The sequence below is a fragment of the Saccopteryx leptura genome, chromosome 7, assembly GCF_036850995.1.
Source record: "Saccopteryx leptura isolate mSacLep1 chromosome 7, mSacLep1_pri_phased_curated, whole genome shotgun sequence".
Taxonomy (NCBI): Eukaryota; Metazoa; Chordata; class Mammalia; order Chiroptera; family Emballonuridae; genus Saccopteryx; species Saccopteryx leptura.
The window spans coordinates 95,964,326-95,983,892 of record NC_089509.1 but is presented as its reverse complement, the minus strand read 5'-3'; the positions used below and the strand labels follow the sequence as shown (position 1 = coordinate 95,983,892).

At 36.7% G+C, this 19,567-nt stretch overlaps 1 protein-coding gene across 1 annotated transcript in view; it reads right to left on the bottom strand.

Moving 5' to 3' along the window:
• CPS1 (carbamoyl-phosphate synthase 1) overlaps nt 1–19,567 on the bottom strand; it is a 126,852-nt gene that overhangs the window by 37,124 nt on the left and 70,161 nt on the right. Inside the window, exons 22-23 of the mRNA XM_066346251.1 lie at nt 1,563–1,704; nt 77–142 (exon numbers count right to left, since the gene is read on the bottom strand). Of these exons, the coding sequence (XP_066202348.1) occupies nt 77–142; nt 1,563–1,704 (208 nt within the window). The remainder of the gene's footprint in view (nt 1–76; nt 143–1,562; nt 1,705–19,567) is intronic.

Below are 19,567 nucleotides of genomic sequence, written 5' to 3'. Positions count from 1 at the left end.
AAAAAGCATGTATTCCCCTATGTGGACCATTTACTAAATCTAGAGATTTCTGATACGGCAATGTAGCAGTTCTTACCTGACCATTGTAGGTAACATAGAGGTAGTTTGTCACTGATGGGTACTCTGCAGCCAATGTATCAATCTACAGAAGAAAATAAATAAATAAATGAATAAATAAATAAATGTAAAATTTTTCACTCCTTTTGTTACAATTTCTTTCTCAAGACGATTGTGCATTTTTTCAGTGCTGCATTTGTATTCTTTTAATGTTTATTACTGTCAAAAATAAAAACAAGAAAAAGGTATATATATTCCAATTGCTTTCTAATTCGGAAAGTAAGAGGGGGAAGAAAAACAATGACACACGTATCACTTGAGTAATAATGACAATACACATCCCAGAGCATCACTGAATTATTCTAGTAGTTCCTCTCATGAACACAAGAAAGTGGTCATATAATCAGCAAGTTACTGAGAAGACTAACTGAGCAAGTTGTCTAAAACAAATGCAAATAAAATCTAAAATCAAAGCAAAATGACTTATAGCTAAGAATGCCTTTGGTTTTCCAAATTAACACTTAAGAGTTAAGTTACCTATGGCAATGAGCTATTGGATGACACAGGTCTCATAAAGGAAGGAGACAAGATTTCATTGAATGGAAAAAGTGAATCAATTCAGCTCTCAAGGGCCAGGAGCTCAGCTCAGAGAGTAAGGGTTTAGGGGCTGACAGGGCAAGCTAGTATAAAGTAGTGAGACAGAAAAAAAAGATAATAATTGCTGAGTAGGAAATAGCATCAAGCCTGAGACCTAAGGGTATGGATGTGCCCCTTGAGCACACGGGAAAGGTCAATGATTTTAAAGGACAAAAACCAGCTGGTGTGGTACTTTAAGCCAAGACATCTCTTCTACTAAAGGCCAAAAAAAAAAAAAAAAAAAGAAAAGAAAAGAAAGAAAAAGAAAGAAAGAAAGAAAGAAAGAAAGAAAGAAAGAAAGAAAGAAAGAAAGAAAGAAAGAAAGAAAGAAAGAAATCACAACGGTACACCTATGAAAGTTCTTGTGTGATTGTCATGAATACTAGATGAGCTCATTATGCCCAACCCTATCACAATGAATACTAAATGAACCATAATGATGGGGTACTTAACATAAAGTATTACCTTGTAAAAAGTTAGTGCCAAAGGAGATAACTATTCTTTTCAAGAGCTTCAGCCTCTACGTTAGAGTATTTCAAGTCCTTTTTCTACATTAAAGATTTCTCTTTCTACAGATATATTTGCACTCAGTCAAAAAGCAAAAGAGAGGTCATTTTCTTTTTCTTTTTTCATTTAGGCCAAGAAAATCATATACTCACTTTTACCTTTACATCCCAGTTACCACTTGACCCTTTCCCTTTTAAGCATAAACAAATCCTGTGCTAAATAAAATTGGTGACATCATGAGCATCAGCTGAACAGGTAGAGTCACTTTTAAATCCCACCCTTCTTTTTATTGACAATGTCCCTATGATTTGGTGCCTACATTTCACTTGAGGAACCTTGAGAAGAAAGAAAAACTACTTTACCTGTTTCACCCACGGGTGGATATTTTTCTTTAACCTCAGCTCCCTTGTCTGGGCCTCAGTCAGCTTGAGGCATTTGGAAATCTGCTTGTCTGAGAACCCAATCACCTTTGCCTTCCTCAGGGTTTCTTCTGTGATGGACTCACTAGGATTTAATAAAAAAGACAGACTGAAGTTTAAACCAACAACAATAAGAAACAGTCAACTATTTCATTTCAAAAACAACAAAGGTTCTTCATTTTCTATCTTCAACAGGTTTGGCTTTATGTTCTAAAAATAAACAAATAACCCACGAAATCTTCTAGCTTCTCTGAAGTCTATTAGCAAAGCTGATCTCAGACATGTGGATGCCTACTTTCACATGCATGCACCTTCTTCTTATTTCCTGAACAATGGTTTCTGCATTTATTGTTCTAATGATTTCCTCTTTAAAAATAATCAGGGACCCCCTTCCTTACTAAATTAAGGAGCTCTTTCTCACTTTTGCTCTCCTTAACCTGTCAGTGTATGACCTGTTCAATGTTCCAAGGTATTTTCATTTGGCTTCTGGTAAGTTGCTTCTCACCTTCATTTATGGCTCCCAAAAATTATTTATTATTTTTTCCCAAGGTTCTATCCTCAGTTATGTGCTTAGTCTTGCTACTTTCTCTCCCTGTATAAATCTAGCCACTGTCTTCGGCACAAATAGTATAAGTGGTCAATGATACCCAAATCTGTAGACCTTTCTCCTGTGTCTGAACTGTATCCAGTGTCTTTATGTATATGAACTTTGAAAATCCTCTTCATCTGGGCATCCCAACACTGCATTAGTCTAGGTATCCTCCATAAATTGCCTTTAGTTATTAATATCAGATATCTGTCTTCTGTTGGGAAGATGGATTCGTGGTTTCATGATTATTTTCTACTCAAGCCAGATTTATCTCCTCACTTTCCCCACACTCATTTGCATGGAACAGACTGTATTCATGTTGTTTCTCGCATCTGCAAAACTATAATATTCCTGTTATCTACTCAACTTCTCTCCAACTCACAGCCACCCTTCTTAGGTCAACAAAAGCCAAACTTTATCTCTGAAGCCTTCTCAGTCTGCTCTTATCCAAAATGATCTTCCTGGGCTCCTCACTGATGCTTACATTTGAACCAAGTTGGCAGTTGGAAGCACACTGCTTACTTAACATGCCATTATCACCTAGTATTTTAGATGTTTCTTACCTTTATTTTTTAACCAATCAGATTTTTTTTCCTGCTAGATTCAAGTTCCACAAGGACAAGGAATACATCTGGCTCATTTACCAGATTATTCCCAAAGCCTAGCACACTCTCTGGCCCACAAAAAACATCCAATAAATATTTTTTAAATAAATAAAAATAACTGTAAATCTATGCCCTTTTATTTCATAGTAAAAACAAAAGAAGTCATTGAAATCAGCTTGTAACCAAAATTTAAAATGTGCACAGAAACAACTGATAAGACCCAATGTTCAGAAAAATAAAATACTACTGTAAAAGCATCTTTAACCAAATAGCTGTGGGCCGGCTATTCTCAGCAATAGTCAGTACAATAAAATTCAATTATGATAATTTGATAGTCAATTCAATAAAATTAAAATGTAACAATATGTTGTCAGAAGATCTAGTAATAAATATTTGCACTGAAATTCTGCTATTAAAATGTGGTTGAATGAAATCTATTGCAATTTGTTCATTTTATTCTTCAAACTTCTTTATTTAATTTATTCATATTCTGAGTTTAGAGAAGAGAGAATCAAGCTGGTATATTTAATAGCTATTTCTCTAGGGTTTTGACAGCAGACTTAGTTTAGGTTTTTGCAGCCACAGCTCTTCTTATTCAATATGCTTTTACTATGGCACCTAAATTCCCTTCTGTCTCTTAAAGCAATTTGTTATTTCTCCCAATGAACTTAATATTGTTCTATTCCCATTTAGATTTTTTTTAATCTTCCCAAGTATTTGATAATCATTCTCTGAGAGCAACACATCTTTTTGTCAAATTCTTGAACACAATCCGATTAATAAGTGTTATCAGTCATTTACTCTGTGTGCCAGCCACTGCGCTACCTGCTCTAGAACTGTGATGTCCAATATGGTAGCTGCTAGTGACACAAAACCATTTAAGTTGGCATGTCCATTAATTAAATTTTTTAGAAATTAAACATTTAGATCCACAGTCAGCCTAGCCCCACTTCAAGTGTTCAATAGCCACATAGGACTAGTGACTACTGCATGGGATAATGCCAATTACAGGGCATAGTATCACCACAGAAATTTCTACGGGACAATGCTTCCCAAAAAGATACAAAACAATATTGGAGACAATGAATGAGAGAGAGTGATTCAACACATTTTATGGGAAAATAAGCTGTGTGGTAAAATGGGAGGTCAGAGAAAAGAGATAGCAATGTGAGTGGTTGTAGTTGAGAAATACTATGGCAGTCAAGGGATGAGAATAGAGCCATAAAGAAAGTTTAGTTCTATATAGAAGAAGGAGTTGACAGATGTACTATAAGCAAGGGCAACTGCATTTGCGATACTTTGAGGCAGCCATAGGCATCACAGGTATAGGAAATATATTGAGGATTTGTAGTTAGGAAAAATTGGCAGGCAGTTGTGGATGGTGAAGGTGGGAATACACTCATTGCCATTCTTTCATTAGTGAGTTAACATTTAGTAAACATGTTCTGTGAGCCCAGCTTCCTCTGGGAAGCTTGGAAATGCTACTGAGGGTCTTTGCGACACCCAAGTTTATGATTTAGCTTTAATTTTGTCAAGAAAAAATTGTTTTTTCCTGACCAGGCAGTGGTGCAGAGGACAGAGCATCAGCCTGGGATGCTGAGGACCCAGGTTCAAAACCTCGAGGTCGTCAGCTTGAGCGTGGGCTCACCAGCTTGAGTGTGGGGTCACTGGCTTGAGTATAGGATTATAGACATAACCCTATGGTCTCTGGCTTGAGGAAGGGGTCACTGACTCAGCTGTAGCCCCCCAGTCAAGGCATTATGAGAAAGCAATCAATGAACAACTAAGGTGCCGCGATGAAGAATTGATGCTTCTCATCTCTCTCCCTTCCCTGCTGGCTCTCTCTCTCTTTCTTTCTTTCTTTCTCTCTTTTTCTCTCTCTCTCACTAAAAAAAAAAAAAATGTTTTTGAGACAAAAGCAGAGGAATGGATTTGTTGTTGTTGCTATTTATTTTAGAAATGTAAAATTCCACATTTCCTTGCCAAGACTACACCTAGACAAATTGCTCATTTGTTTTCGTACAAGTGTGCATTCAGCCTCAAAGTAGAAGTGCTTGATAAATTAGCTATTTTTCTAAATTAGAACTTTGGATGATGTTCTCTTTAAATAAATACCTTTAATTATGAGTTTGGTAAAAGATCTCAAATCATGTTAATGTTTACCTGCAAAGGGAAAACTACATATTTTCTCTGTGATCTGAAATTATATTAGAAACATAGATATGAAAGTTAAGTGGAGAAATACTTTATATACGACACTGAGCATAGAGTTTTCTAGCTGCTTGCTAGAACATTTTCCCATCATTGTGGGGTATTAGTAAAGATAAAACAAGCAAAGAGTGAGTAGTCCTTCAATAAGACATCTCTTTATTATTGCAAAAACCTACCTTGACCACCACACTAAACTAAATGACTGAACCCTGACCCTAAACAACAGTGGTCTACACACACTTAAGAAACATGCCTGAAAAGAACCATCACACCTATAATTTTGACTATGGACAACCTTAAGTGCAAGTTCTCCAAGTCTATGATAACCAGGCGTAATATATTTATCTTTTATTTTTGGGCCATGTTTTTTTGTAATTATTGTTTTTTGTTTGTTTGTTAGTTAGTTTTTTGGGTTTTGTGGGGCGTTTTTTGCCTTTAAAGATTTATTTTTGTTTTTCTTATATGGAATATCAGTCCATTTTTCAAAAGTTCCTATATTGCTTTAAATGAAAGTTATACATAATGATATAAAACAAACAAGAAACCATTCAGATTCCTCACATTTCCATTAGGGATGCAGCGCATTTGCATTTGTTCTGTCCACATTTGGAAATGCAGTCTTTTCTATTACTGAAGTATGCATAATTCCTTATTCTTTTCTACCCCCCAAAAAAAGGTCCAATGGAGTATATAAAGATATTTTCAGCAAATACACAAAGTGTTTCCCAACCCACCAAATAAAATTGGAGTCATAACAACAAATTTTTCTAAAGAAAAGATGATTGATAGAACTGGCCTTATTCATAAAGAAGTAAAGTGAATTAATTTTGGGCTCAGCTCTGGTGGCAAAAAATAGCTATCTGTCACTAGACCAACTCAACTTTTACTGTTTTCCCTAGCATATTCACCACAGAGAGTTTTCATTATTTAAAGAGGACGCCTGAGAAGAGCAACAGTAACACAAAATAATGAATCATGAATGATAGAATTTCAGAATGGAGGTGAAAACTATTTCTCCATTGGCACCCCTCACATCATCCCAGGTGAGAGTTCTGAAATAGACCTCTGAGGCCAAATCGGCAGAGTGCATATTTTAACTTCACAAGTTGAATCTCAGAATGTTTTCTCGGTGAACCAAAACCTGCTTTATCTTTTGCCCAATATTCAAATACTATAATTAGATCAATAGCATGATATGATAGTTTTTAACATCTTAATATTAGGGTGTGTTAAATTCGAATAGCACATGAATCTGATCCGGTTCATCTATCTCAACTTGAATGCAAATATTGAGTAGGTATTTTTATATGAACTTCAAAGTGATATATCTTCTATATAGTATTTTATTCATGGTCTCTTCTTCTTAATTCATTTCTACTCTTTAGACATGCTCGTGAAATAGCATAAAGCACTTTGCAATCCCCCTCACAGAGAAAAGAGATGTTCATTTGACCTACAAAGGTAATTACAAGGAGAGAGAGAGAGAGAGAGAGAGAGAGATAAGGTAGGTCCCTACCCACATTCCATGCTGCCCTAATTCTGCGAGGCACCCCTAACTCCAAGACCCGGGGGCAGGCTACCTCTCTCTGTATGTCCCTCATTCACTCTCTCTGCTATTATGCATAATGCAGGCTGGCTGGCATATCATTACACACAGAAGAAAATTGACTTTATTCCCTACTTGTTCTGATACAAAATTTTATTTTGAGACCCATTATAATAAAATAAAAGAAGAGACAGTTTGAAGACACGATTCATTAGCTTTGGGCCAGTGATTCAGATAAGGTTAAACCTCTTCAGAGTCAAATACAAGATGAATAATCTTAAGTGAACATAAAAGCTCATTTAACAATGTGGAGATTCAGATACATGCTCCTCATTTTTATCTGTCCATATCGGGCTGCCTTCTATTTTGTCTGCTAAAAAGAATTTTCATCAGGGTGAAATTTGTTTAAAGCAAGCTAGGTAAAAGCTTATTTTAGGGAAGAGGCTAAAATATTTCTGTTTTTCCAAAGGAAAATAAAAACCTTAATTTGGAACATACTCAAAACAGAATAGTTACTAAAAGAAATATAAACCCTGAATTTGTTATTCAAAACTGCTTTTTGAAAACTCAATAGGGAATGTTTTGTTTGTATTATATTGTAAATCAAGGGAGCATTATACCAAGTGAGAAATGTGATCAGCTGAATAGAGTATATTGTTCTAAAGCACAGTTTTAAAATCTGTATAATAAATAAGTTATTCTGTTATTTAATATGAACTTGTGTGTACTAAGTATGTTTATGTTTATCTTTACTTCTTTGAACATGAACACACATTAAATCCATATTTCAGAACTGTGTCCTCTAGATCTAAATGTTCCTTCCCCAACCAGTTTTCCTTGCTTTCAGAGTTCAAGGGCCAACTCTTCAAAGGGTACACTGTTATCATGGCATAATAGAATCTAAACAATAAAACAAAGAAACACCAAATAGCTGTGATGCTGGCCTCTTCATAATCTTTAGTTTCTCTCTACATGGCAGCACAAAAATGACAGTCTGAAATTCTAGAGGAGGAAAATCATTTTAAAAACAGACCATCAGACTTTTACACGCTCTGCCATAATCTTTGAACGGTTAGCACGTCTGGGCTTCTACAGAGGGATGTCTCTCCTGTGTTCTCTGGTTCTATAAACAATACAAGACTTTTGTCTCTCTCTCTCTCTCTCTTCTACTTCCAATGTAGATTTTGTTGTCGTTGTTTAAAATTCTACCCTGTCATCTCCCAAACTTCCTCCACTCACATTTAGTCTTCAATAATAAATGATAACAGGAAATGGAATAAATTCCTCTTAATGAGGAAATTTTCACCTGGCCCAGAGGAGCTGGGGAAATCTATTAGGCGACCGGAGGAACGCCTGCAGCATGGCAATTACCGAGGGAGTCCGCGTACTTCACTCGGTCCTCTCTTCCACTTGACTGGCTTTTATCTGATCCACCAAATCACAAGGAACGCTAAACAAATTTCCCTCCAGATTGCACACGCTCTAATGTGAAAATGAGCCCTCCACTTGGCCTACAATTACAGGATGGGCTTGCAATTTTATTATTCTCTTCCTTTTCAAAATCCCCCCAAAGGCAGAAGCTGGTTGAAACACTAGGCCTGACGCTCAGTAATGACACCTGCTTTCATAGCAAAAGAGAGTTGAGTAAGATATACGTCCTCTGCCGTGGGACCCGTCACCAGCCTCTCCCCTTAGCTTTGCACGGCTGCACCAGATATTGTTCGGCCCTTCGCAGGTTCGAGACCACACACAATCACAATAATGCAATCAGTGGAGAAATTATTTGTCTTTTCTTTCAAGAAATTGGCTTGTTCCCTCTTTCCTTAAGAGAAATATAAAAAAAAAACATTCTCCCCCCAAAACAGCAGTAGCATTTAGAAAAAGCAAAGGATAAAACCCAGGCAATTGGGAAAATACTACTCTTTTCTCTTAAATTTTGAGAGCAACAGGCCTTTGGAAAAATTAAAGAAAATCTCAATCTTTATCTGCTGTACAGGACAAACAAGAGCTCTATCCAATGTTCACGCGAAAGCATGCCATCCTGAGATTTGTCTATTAGGACCTCCGTCCTCTTAGCACTATCACAATAATGCTATAATAGCACACGTATTGATTTTCAAGGGACAGCATACTTAAAACTATATTTCATTGTAAAGGCTATTAACAACAATAAAATCAAAACAAAGAAGAAAATCTTATGAGAAATTAGTACTGTAGCCATTTTTAAGGACGCAAGTTTTAATTTCTGAATCCTATGTTCATTTTTTCCCATCTCAAGTTAACAATCCCAATAACTCAGAAATATTGCAATGTTACTTTCAATCTGGTAAGGCCCCTTATATACTATTGATTATAATATCATGATTATGAATACCAAGTAATAATAATGGAAAAATTGCCTAATGTAGCTTGAGTTAATTGTAATTTTTGAGCTTCAATGTATTATAGTTTGTATTTCAGTGACTCTTAATAGGAAATACTGGGACTCTCTCTGCCCTTGATTTGGCAACAATAAAAAACAAATGGAAACCACCTAACCACTGTGGTAAGTCATGTCTATTACAGTCTGTGTTTTGTTACATTCAAAAAAGCATGTTTCTAGATATCAAATAGCTTTCACCTGGTCAGAATGAACTAACAGGCAAAGTCCATACAATGAAATATTGCTTTTGATACTTCTGATTAATAGAGTTATTTATAATTTTAAAAATATTTAACGTATTCTTTCCCAAATAATAAAAGGACATCGCGTAAGCAAAACCCTGGGTTTTCCCATGAATATAGACTTGTTATGTGTATGGCATTAAATCCAACAGATATAAAGAAATACTGGCCTGACCTGTGGTAGCACAGTGGATAAAGCATTGACCTGGAATGCTGAGGTCACCAGTTCGAAACCCCAGCCTTGCCCAGTCAAGGCACATCTGAGAAGCAACTACTACAAGGTGATACTTCCTGCTCCTCCCTGCTTCTCTCTCTCTCTCTCTTTTTTCTAAAATCAATATATAAAAGCTTTTTAAAAAAATAAAAATTAAATAAATATTGTATGAGGCCTCGGTAGAAAACAAATTAAATAAGCATTCTCATTCTTTATTTTAAAATGTGTTACTTCACAAATAAGTTCATTTGTTCTATATTTTAAAACATCTCTGTCTTCCTTGTTTAAAGCAAATCATGTTTCTAAAGGGTACTTTTTTCAAATATCACATAGTGTGTCCCAAGAAACAAATGTATAACTTTCAAATATATAATCTTCTTTGACTTCTAGAAACTATATCTAAAAATCTTATTAAAATAAATTATGTAACTGAAGCTTCTCCACTAGTTGGCACACCATTTTTTGTTTGTTTGTTTGTTTGTTTTTCTTGCTAAAGGTAACATGCACAGGAATAATCTTTGCTCAATATTTTTTTAGTTCTTGAATGAGAAACTGTATGCTTTTCTCCCAAAGAGGGAAATGAAAAGCCATTTCTAAGAGAATGTGGAAGAAGTCTAGCCTTAAATTCCTGGTGATGTATTGCATTAGATATATATTAATTTGAAGATTATTACCTACATGGAATTCAAGATTCTTAATCACTGAGGGTTTCTGAGAAGACATGTAAATGCACATTAACAACTGTGATAGCAAAAATTCTCACATACTTCACACTAATGACTATATACGTACGTATGCAAGAAAAAATTGAGTAGCTCAGTAGTTGACTCTTCAAGCTGCCTAGAGCAAAGAATGATCAATTAAATCAGTCCATCGGCTAACGAGTATGCAGTACGGTAGGATATGAGGCAGTGTGGCCATGTTCATACTGATGTGATGTTCATTAGATTAATGTTATATTCATATAAGCAAGGAAGACCCTAACAGTCTGTTCCAACCCTCCACAGGCAAATGCTTGTTCAAAATGGACAAATCTAGAATCAGTTTCCATCTATGCTGAGGAAAAATATAATCAATCAGATGAAGCAATGAAACTCTAAAGAGTTTGTGTAGCACAATGTCAAGCAGGTAATAAGTGCTTCATAAATGCAAATGCCAGAGGACGAGGAAGAAGGGGAGGAGCAGTCACAAGGGAGGAGAAGGAGAAAGAGGAAGGAGAGAAGCAGCAGGAGTTCGCAGACCACAACTGGCAAGTCACCTAAATTTGGCCCCAGCACCTTTCAGCTCTTCTCAGTCTCTTCCCTGTCCTGTCGACGGTAGAAGTCCTGTCCTCACACCTCGAGGTGGCGACAGCCATCTTATTAAAGACTCCCAGCAGACCACAAGTGATCGTCTGGAGAGCACATGCATCAGGCACTGACCCCGCGGCCGGAGGCTTGGCCGCAGGACAGACACCACACGCTTCATCTCCAAGGGCAGACGCCAGAGCTCTGTGCTTCCCTAAGGGCATCTCACACAGGATGAGCAGGTGAAAAGATTCTGGGGGTCCGTCAGTGACGATCTAGTGTCTGTAACTATAGCTCAGGGAGCCCATTTTGCCTAAATTTAATTTCTATTGTGCCGTTCAGAAGTATTTTTACTCACACATGCATTAATATAAAAGACTAGGCATATTAGTCATTAATATAAAAGAATTTGCATATTACTCAAACAAAAAACTTATATGTATGTGTGCATGTGTATATACAGCCTTTTATCATAAACACAGCGAATTTTAAGAATGAAAATCCTTATCCTATCTCCCCATAACCTTGAAAAGCCAGTGGGGGCGATTCTCCCCGCCAGGCCCTGTGTTTTCCCCACAAGAGTTCTAGAGAAGGGCATGTTGCTTACCATAGTTCTGCTCTAAATGGGGTCAACAATTCAGGCAGGAAAACACACAGCTCACAACTTGACAGCTAAGGAGGAACTGATCTCCAGCTGTCTGATTTAAAAGTCATAGCACTGGAAAGAAGCTTTGGGAAAGGGTTAGTGACTAGAACCAAAGGCAGAAGCCCTGGGCTCCATTTCCGGCTCTCCTCTGACAGCTGTGACATAACGTATGATACACATCGGAATGTGACTCAGTTTCACCAGCCGCAAAAATAGAAGAGTGGTTATTTTCTACCTGTCTAAAACAGAAATGTACTTTCAGGTCACCAGAGAGATAGAGATCTGTGTATTATAAAGACTACAAGTATCCAGTTTTTGCCTTAACCTTCTTTGCTATTTAACTCAGAGCCTTCACTGCAACTATAAATATTGATGAATATTTCTTAGAAAAAATTTTCTAAAATTTCTCATTTTAATAAATTTGATAATTTTGTAATCAAAATTATACAAATTTTGGTTGTTCTCAACAGGCAGTAGAGATTTTATGTCCTATAAAAATTATAACACAGAGTATGGAATCCCTATTTGACAATATAAAACAATTAAATAAATCCCGTTTTATTTAAAAAAACAGTTTATTGCAAGTCTTCCCAGCTAATTAGTAGATATATAGTCACTTAAAGATGCTAATTTACAGTGTCTTCTAATACAGAGTGAACTTATATCTTGGAGTATACATTTTTTCAAATAATAAAGTTGTAGGTCTCTTTGAACAACCAGAAATTTTAAGGCATTTTCCTCCACTTCAATGTCCCTTCTCTGGCATGACAAAGAAATTTTGATGCTCACTTTCTACCAGGAATAGTTCTTCATTTATTTAATGGGCATGTTATCAATGCAAATATTATTGACTGTTTACTCTAGACAAGGCCAATTCCCAAGAAAATATGGTAAATAAACAATTGGAAGCCAGTCCGGTTTCAGCACTGACGTTACACTTTAGAATGGTGAACTCTATTCTGCAGACACACAAATCAGCAAGAGCTCTTAAGAAAGGGTTATAATAATAGTACATTGAAATCTGTCCTAACGGGATTGATATTTAATTGGAGGCTGTTACTAGCATACAGGTAATCATTACAGAACAATGAAGTGAAACTGTGGGGCTCCAACTATATACATGGAACAAATAGGTAGGTAATATCCCCCTTAATTCTGTTCATAGACTTCACTTCTTTAGAGAAAGATTCGCATTTTCATGAAATGTAGCAAAATAAGAGCAAACACAATTTGTCACTTTCTAAGTACAATTCTTCCATTTACCTACTTCCTCTTTCTCATAGTGCATTGGGCCCTTCCAGTGCAGTTACGGCTCCTGCCTCCCTGTCATCAAATTCAGTGGACTCGCTCCACTCTCTTCCTTTCCACTCTCCCTAAACCATGCAATAGTGTTGAAAGTGTCTTCTTCTTTTTTTTTTTTTTTTTTTTACAGAGGCAGAGATAGACAGGGACAGACAGACAGGAACGGAGAGAGATGAGAAGCATCAATCATCAGTTTCTCGTTGCGCGTTGCGACTTCTTAATTGTTCATTGATTGCTTTCTCACATGTGCCTTGACCGCGGGCCTTCAGCAGACCAAGTAACCACCTGCTGGAGCCAGCGACCTTGGGTCTAAGCTGGTGAGCTCTTTGCTCAAGCCAGATGAGCCCGCGCTCAAGCTGGCAACCTCGGGGTCTCGAACCTGGGTCCTTCCGCATCCCAGTCCGACGCTCTATCCACTGCGCCACCACCTGGTCAGGCGAAAGTGTCTTCTTATTTTATTCATTTTGTTTTAAATTCTCTCTGCCCTTGACTCCTATGACATTGGGATATATGGAAGGGAAAGCATTGTCCTTGGATTCTAAAAATCCTGTGAACTCAAAGCCTGGCTCAAATATGCACTACCTCTGAAATCTTGAAAAGCTCAATTAAACCTGTGAGCCATCACTTTATCTATAAAATACTGATTAGGAATGCATACCTTCCAGCAACTCTTAAATTGAGGCTTATATGAGAAAACATATGCAAAACTCTTAGAACTTTTGTTTTTAACCTCAACAGTTTTATGATTTTGCCCCTTGTTGGTATATTAAAAGCAAGCTGTCTTATATATAATTATGTATATATTTAATCTTCAAAAATAAATTACAAATCCATTGAAGGCAAGTTAATAACTACCAGTTATTCATCAGCAAATAGCACTGGACCTAGTACCATGTCTAGCACATACTAAGTACTGAATAAGTATTAATGAATGAATAGATGAAAAATAATATCTGGTATGATAACAGCTTCTAATAAAGAGAAATGTCAGCCCTGGCTGGTAGACTAAATGGTAGAGCATTAGCCTGGGATGTGGATTTCCTGAATTTGATTCTTGGTCAGGGCACACAGAAGAAGCAACCATCTGCTTCTCCACTTTTCCCCTGCCTCTTCTCTCTCATCTCCTCCTGCAACTATGACTCAGTTGGTTTCAGCACATTAGCCCCAGGAGCTGAGGATGGTTCCCTCTAGCTTCTATCTCAGGTGCTAAAAATAGCTCAGTTGTGAACATGGCCCTAGACGGGCAGAGCATTGGCCCCAGACAGGGATACCCAGGTGGATCCCAGTCAGGATGCATGCAGGAGTCTCTCTCTCTATCTCTTCTTCTCTCACTTGGAAAAGAAGATAGATGATAGATAAATAGATAGATAGATAGATAGATAGATAGATAGATAATAGAAAGATAGATAGATAGATAGATGATAGAAAGATAGATAGATAGAAATGGCATCAAGTATATACACAACCATCAGGCTGAGATCAAAGCTATAGACAGACATAGGGATAATCTATTAATTCTTGACTATTAAATATATACATGCAAGTTATGAGTATAAATAATATTAATTTAACAATAATTTTGCCTGGCCTAGTGGTAGCGCAGTGAACAAAACATTAAAATGGGACACAGAGGACCCAGGTTTGAAACCTTGAGGTTGCTGGCTAGAATGCAGGATCATCTGGCTTGAACACAGGGTCACTGGTTTGAACATGGGATCATAAACATGACCCCATGGTGTCTGACTTGACCCCAAAAGTTGCTGGCTTGAAGCCCAAGGTCACTGGCTTGAGCAAGGGGTCACTTGCTCTGCTGTAGCCCCCCAGTCAAGGCACATATGAGAAAGCAATCAATGAACAGCTAAGGTGCCACAATAAAGAATTGATGCTTATCATCTCTTTCCCTTCCTGTCTGTCTGTCCCTATCTGTCCCTCTCTCTGACTCTTTCGGTCTGTCAAAAAAAATTTTGAAGTGATCAAACATATAAGAATCAATACTAATAGAACATACAAAATTTATTTTATGAATAATCTGACTATCACTCCGAAAATGTTTTAAGTAAACCATTTATCTTGCCCATGCCAGAATCAAGTACTCTCTCACACTTTCAAAGTGCAAAATTACTTGTAAAAACTACGACAATACAATTTAAATCATGAATTCAATGAGGGTTCTCAGAACACTTAACAATCTACATAAAACTTTATTATATCTGAGTGGATAAAGTATTACTTTAAAAATTAATGGAAGTCTATCAAATCTATGACATCACTCAGAATACCCTATCTTATTACATGGAACATAAAAACAAATTTAAAATAAAGTATATTTTGGCATTAGTTCACAGTAGCATGGGAAATCCCATAGTAATACCCCTTTTATATATAGAGAGAAAACCTTCTTATGTGAGCCCAACTTGTAATATTTTTAATGAGGCCCACTAGATAAGTAAGTGGTTCAGGGTACAAAGACTAAAACTGTAGAAGGGTAATATGTAATCACTGATAAAACGTTTCCTTTAGAGTTAATTATTTCACATATATTATATATTCATCTAACTGTAAGGCTGACTACTAAAATAAGAAAGGAGTATTTTTTTTTTTTACTGGGGTGACACCAAGAGTTAGAAATACAGGGTGAGTTGATAGTGGTGTTTAAAGACATAACCCATTTTCTGCAAATCAAATCAATGGGTTCCACTAAAGTGTCCAGACATTTCCATTCTAGTTTCATTCAAAATAATAAATACCTACAAATTTAGTATATATTTGAATGTCTACAGACTGGACTGGGCAAAATAGTAACATAAATTTGCCATAGTAAAGTATCATAAAAATTATAACATGTAATTCAATGTGATATATAAGAAACAGATATATTTTTGGCCCTGGCTGGTTGGCTCAGCGGTAGAGCGTTGGCCTGGCGTGCAGGGGACCCGGGTTCGATTCCCGGCCAGGGCACACAGGAGAGGCGCCCATTTGCTTCTCCACCACCCCCCCTCCTTCCTCTCTGTCTCTCTCTTCCCCTCCCGCAGCCAAGGCTCCATTGGAGCAAAGATGGCCCGGGCGCTGGGGATGGCTCCTTGGCCTCTGCCCCAGGTGCTAGAGTGGCTCTGGTCGCGGCAGAGCGATGCCCCGGAGGGGCAGAGCATCGCCCCCTGGTGGGCAGAGCGTCGCCCCTGGTGGGCATGCCGGGTGGATCCCGGTTGGGCGCATGCGGAGTCTGTCTGACTGTCTCTCCCCGTTTCCAGCTTCAGAAAAAAAAAAAAGAAATATATATTTCTTTCCCTAAATTTCTTTTATATTTAATACACCTTAAAACTAAAGTTGTTTATTGTTCATTTTTTCCTACCAGAAAGTATAAATTATCTTTGGAAAGAAGTACTGGCTCTTCTCTGGCTTACAACTAAGTTTTAACATCTTTTAGGTGACATTCCTCCCCCCCCCCCACCACCACCACCAAACTTCAATCAAATATAAGCACAAAATGTTCTTGTCTTGTCTGGTTTTTGCCATGCTTCCTGAGCAAGTTAAATAAAAAGCCAATAGAAACTAACATGGGTAGGAGAGGACATTCAAAAGGAGTGTTCCAGCTAAGGTGACACCTGTATTATTACATCTGCCAAAAGTTTGTGGCTGCAGGGAAGTGGCCAGCTTTACTGAGCTCAATTTAGCACTTGAGTGCCCAAGTGGAACTCACCAGGCCTGCCCTAGACCATTTCCCTGAGCTATAGGCCCACCTATGATTTTTCAGCATTTAACAATGGATGGAGTTTATTACATTGAACATAGTAATGGTCATATGAAAATTAGGCCCTTCAGAAATACATTTTCTCTTTTTTACTACATTGAATACAGCAGTAAGTGGCCATGAAGGGGGAACAGATATTAATATTATTAGAATTAAAATAATAAATGAAACCTATAGAATAAGGGGAAAAGCAAGTTTTGGATAATTAGCACTTATTCATAGTAAATTAAGTAAATATAAACAATTACTAAAGAAATAGATCCAAATCTCAGCCTTCTATACTTCTATGGAATGAACTATATCACAACGGTCAGATCTCCTACCTTTGAACATCTAAATTAAATAAAAACAAATTTTTAAAAAATAGATATCCATAATGTAGCTAACATAAATAGCAGCACTGAACCAAAAAATGCAGAGAACAAAATGGATCACTCCAGGAAAACTGCCCAAATTGAAGGAAAATCAGAAGAAGAAGTAATCGTCATAAGTATCATAAATGGCGGAAACCCTCCAGTTGGTCATTTAACATGGAACAGCAAGAGCAGAGGCTGGCTGTCTTCTTTAAGCTTATCACTTCAAAGAGGAATTCAAAACTTAATACCACTTAGTTTTATCTAGTAAAGAACAAAATTGAACAATGTAAGCAGGTATAATAAAATCCTTGCACTAGATATGGCACTCAAAAAAAAAAAAAACTAAACTAAATAACCCAAAGAAATCAAAATAAGAAAAAACATTTTTTAAAGAAAGATTCTCAGGCAGAAGATAAACAGATGCTCAAAGCTGGCAATTGGTACTCTCACATTTTTTTTTTTTTTGCCTATTTACATTTTTGTTTTTCTAAAAGTACCATGATTGTCTTTCAATCTAAAATTGCTCATCACACTTGATCTAAATAAAAATATTGGGGGTATGATGTCCTGAAATAGTTTCTGCTCACAAACAAGCTTTATTATAGTTGATTTCTTTCCTTACTTATAGCAAAAGGGGTTCCGCTGAGAGATTCTTGTACTTGTGCTTGTGTATTAATTACTAATGTAGTTGAAACCTTATTATAAAGGGGGGTTCTAAAGTGATAGGACTATCATCCCTTTCCTAGCATGCCCTTGGTCAGCCATAAACAATTTCCTTCTGTTACTATACTGAAAGCATCTATTGTAGGTAGTCTTATTTCCTCCAGATGTTATACTGTCTTTCCACACATCTAAAGATACATATGTATGTATGTATATTTATGTTGATGTCTGTGTAGTCACATAGACACATGTGTGTGTATATACATACAAATGCAAACACATCTATTACATAGGGACTAAATATCAAATATCCTGGGCTCTGTAGTCTTGCTCAGGTTTCATCTCAATTCTGTTGTTTATTAGCATGTTATATCATGAATCGGCTATATCAGAAGAACCTCACTGATGAAGAAATTTGACATATTTATTCATCTGATTTATGGTACTGACAATTCTGCCCTCCAGGCCAAATTTATTTGCGAAACCGAAGTAGAATCTGTCACTGTACTAATAAATGAAAGGACTATAGGTAAGGTTTCTGTAGTTTTTCATAGATGAAAATAAATGTATTTTCTTTCTTTCTAGTGACTATTGATGAAACTGTTATATGGGAGAAGCATTTATGTGTGAAAGAGTCAGGAAGTTTGGTAAAAATGAACATAACTAAAGTTTGGCTAGTTCAGTAGTAAAGGCCAACGGATAAAGCTTATACAAATGCAGCTCCATTAAAAATTCTGACAGACTTAAGTTTTCTTAAACTCCTTGCAAAGTGATCTTGTAATGTGAAATCAATAGATCAAACATCTAAATCCTAGTGCATATATGTAATAGTTATCGGAATCCTATATGATACAACTCACATCACATTGAATAAAGAGAAACTTTTCAAAACCTAAAGAAATCCACTGTAAAATATATTATCACTCTAGGTTGGTGAATGCTACCACACTAGCTTATAAATCTGGGGAACTGCCTGGAACAGTCAACTTTCCTAGCATGCCCTTGGGCAGCCATAAACAATTTAAGAAAAAAAGAAGAAAGTCAGTGAACTCAAATGGGAAGAGGAAGTTTTTTGCTGAAGCTGTCTGAATAATGGTTATCAACTAACTTGGTAAACATGAATATTGCTTCGGAAGTCTCATGAGAATTGCCATCGCTAATGCTCATGTGCTGGAGACAGCGAATTGAGTTCTGGTGGGAGCAAACAGGTAAATGATGAGTGGATTCTTCTAACACCCATTTGATTGGTCTCATCACCCTGAAGAAGGCTGGGATTTCATTCACCATCTTCATCATGATACATGTTTAGCTCCACCCTTAAAGGCCAGGGGTTTCTTACTGTCATCTTCACTTTCTCAAATGCATAGAAAACTCATCTGGTATTTCTGTAATGTTGATCTTGCTACATCAGTTTTGTTTTTTCCATTCTAGTCAGCAGACATTAACACACATACTAACTACATGGGTATATTCAACTTGGAAATCAACTTCTAGACTTCATTTCAGATCACTATGTGTAAATATAAGTATAGACTAGTTATCAATTTGAGTAATATTCTCATCTTCCACTAGTGAATGAATTTATTAAATATTAGAAGAATTTTAGCATGATTAACAACAGTAGATTGGGATTTTTTGTTTATTAGCATAATGAAGTGTTACTGACCTTTTGATAAAGATAGCATTTGTATCACTAGCTATCATTGTTTCTTTTTAAAAATAAGTCTGCTATTAAAATAAGTGAAAAATACATCATGAAGAAAACTAAGAAATGATATACTGCAAAATATATGAGCAAATGCAAATTGTGGCTTCAAAAATGAGTCTTTTAATACATATATCTAAAATTACAAAATGTCTTCATTTTAATAAGCAGCATTTTCATTTTGGGGGGACAGAGGGAAAACCTTCTTGGGCACTCATTATACGCCAGGTTTCCTTTACACTTATATCATTTAAGCTTCACAACCATAAAGTAGACAGCAGCAGGAAGAATGTGAGGCTAGAGAAGTGAGGAAGGTCACACGCCTACAGTTCCACAGCGGGTAAGACTGCACACCAGTCTATCTGACTAGCTCCATAGCCTATGCTCCATCTACTGCCCAAGGAAGGAACCAG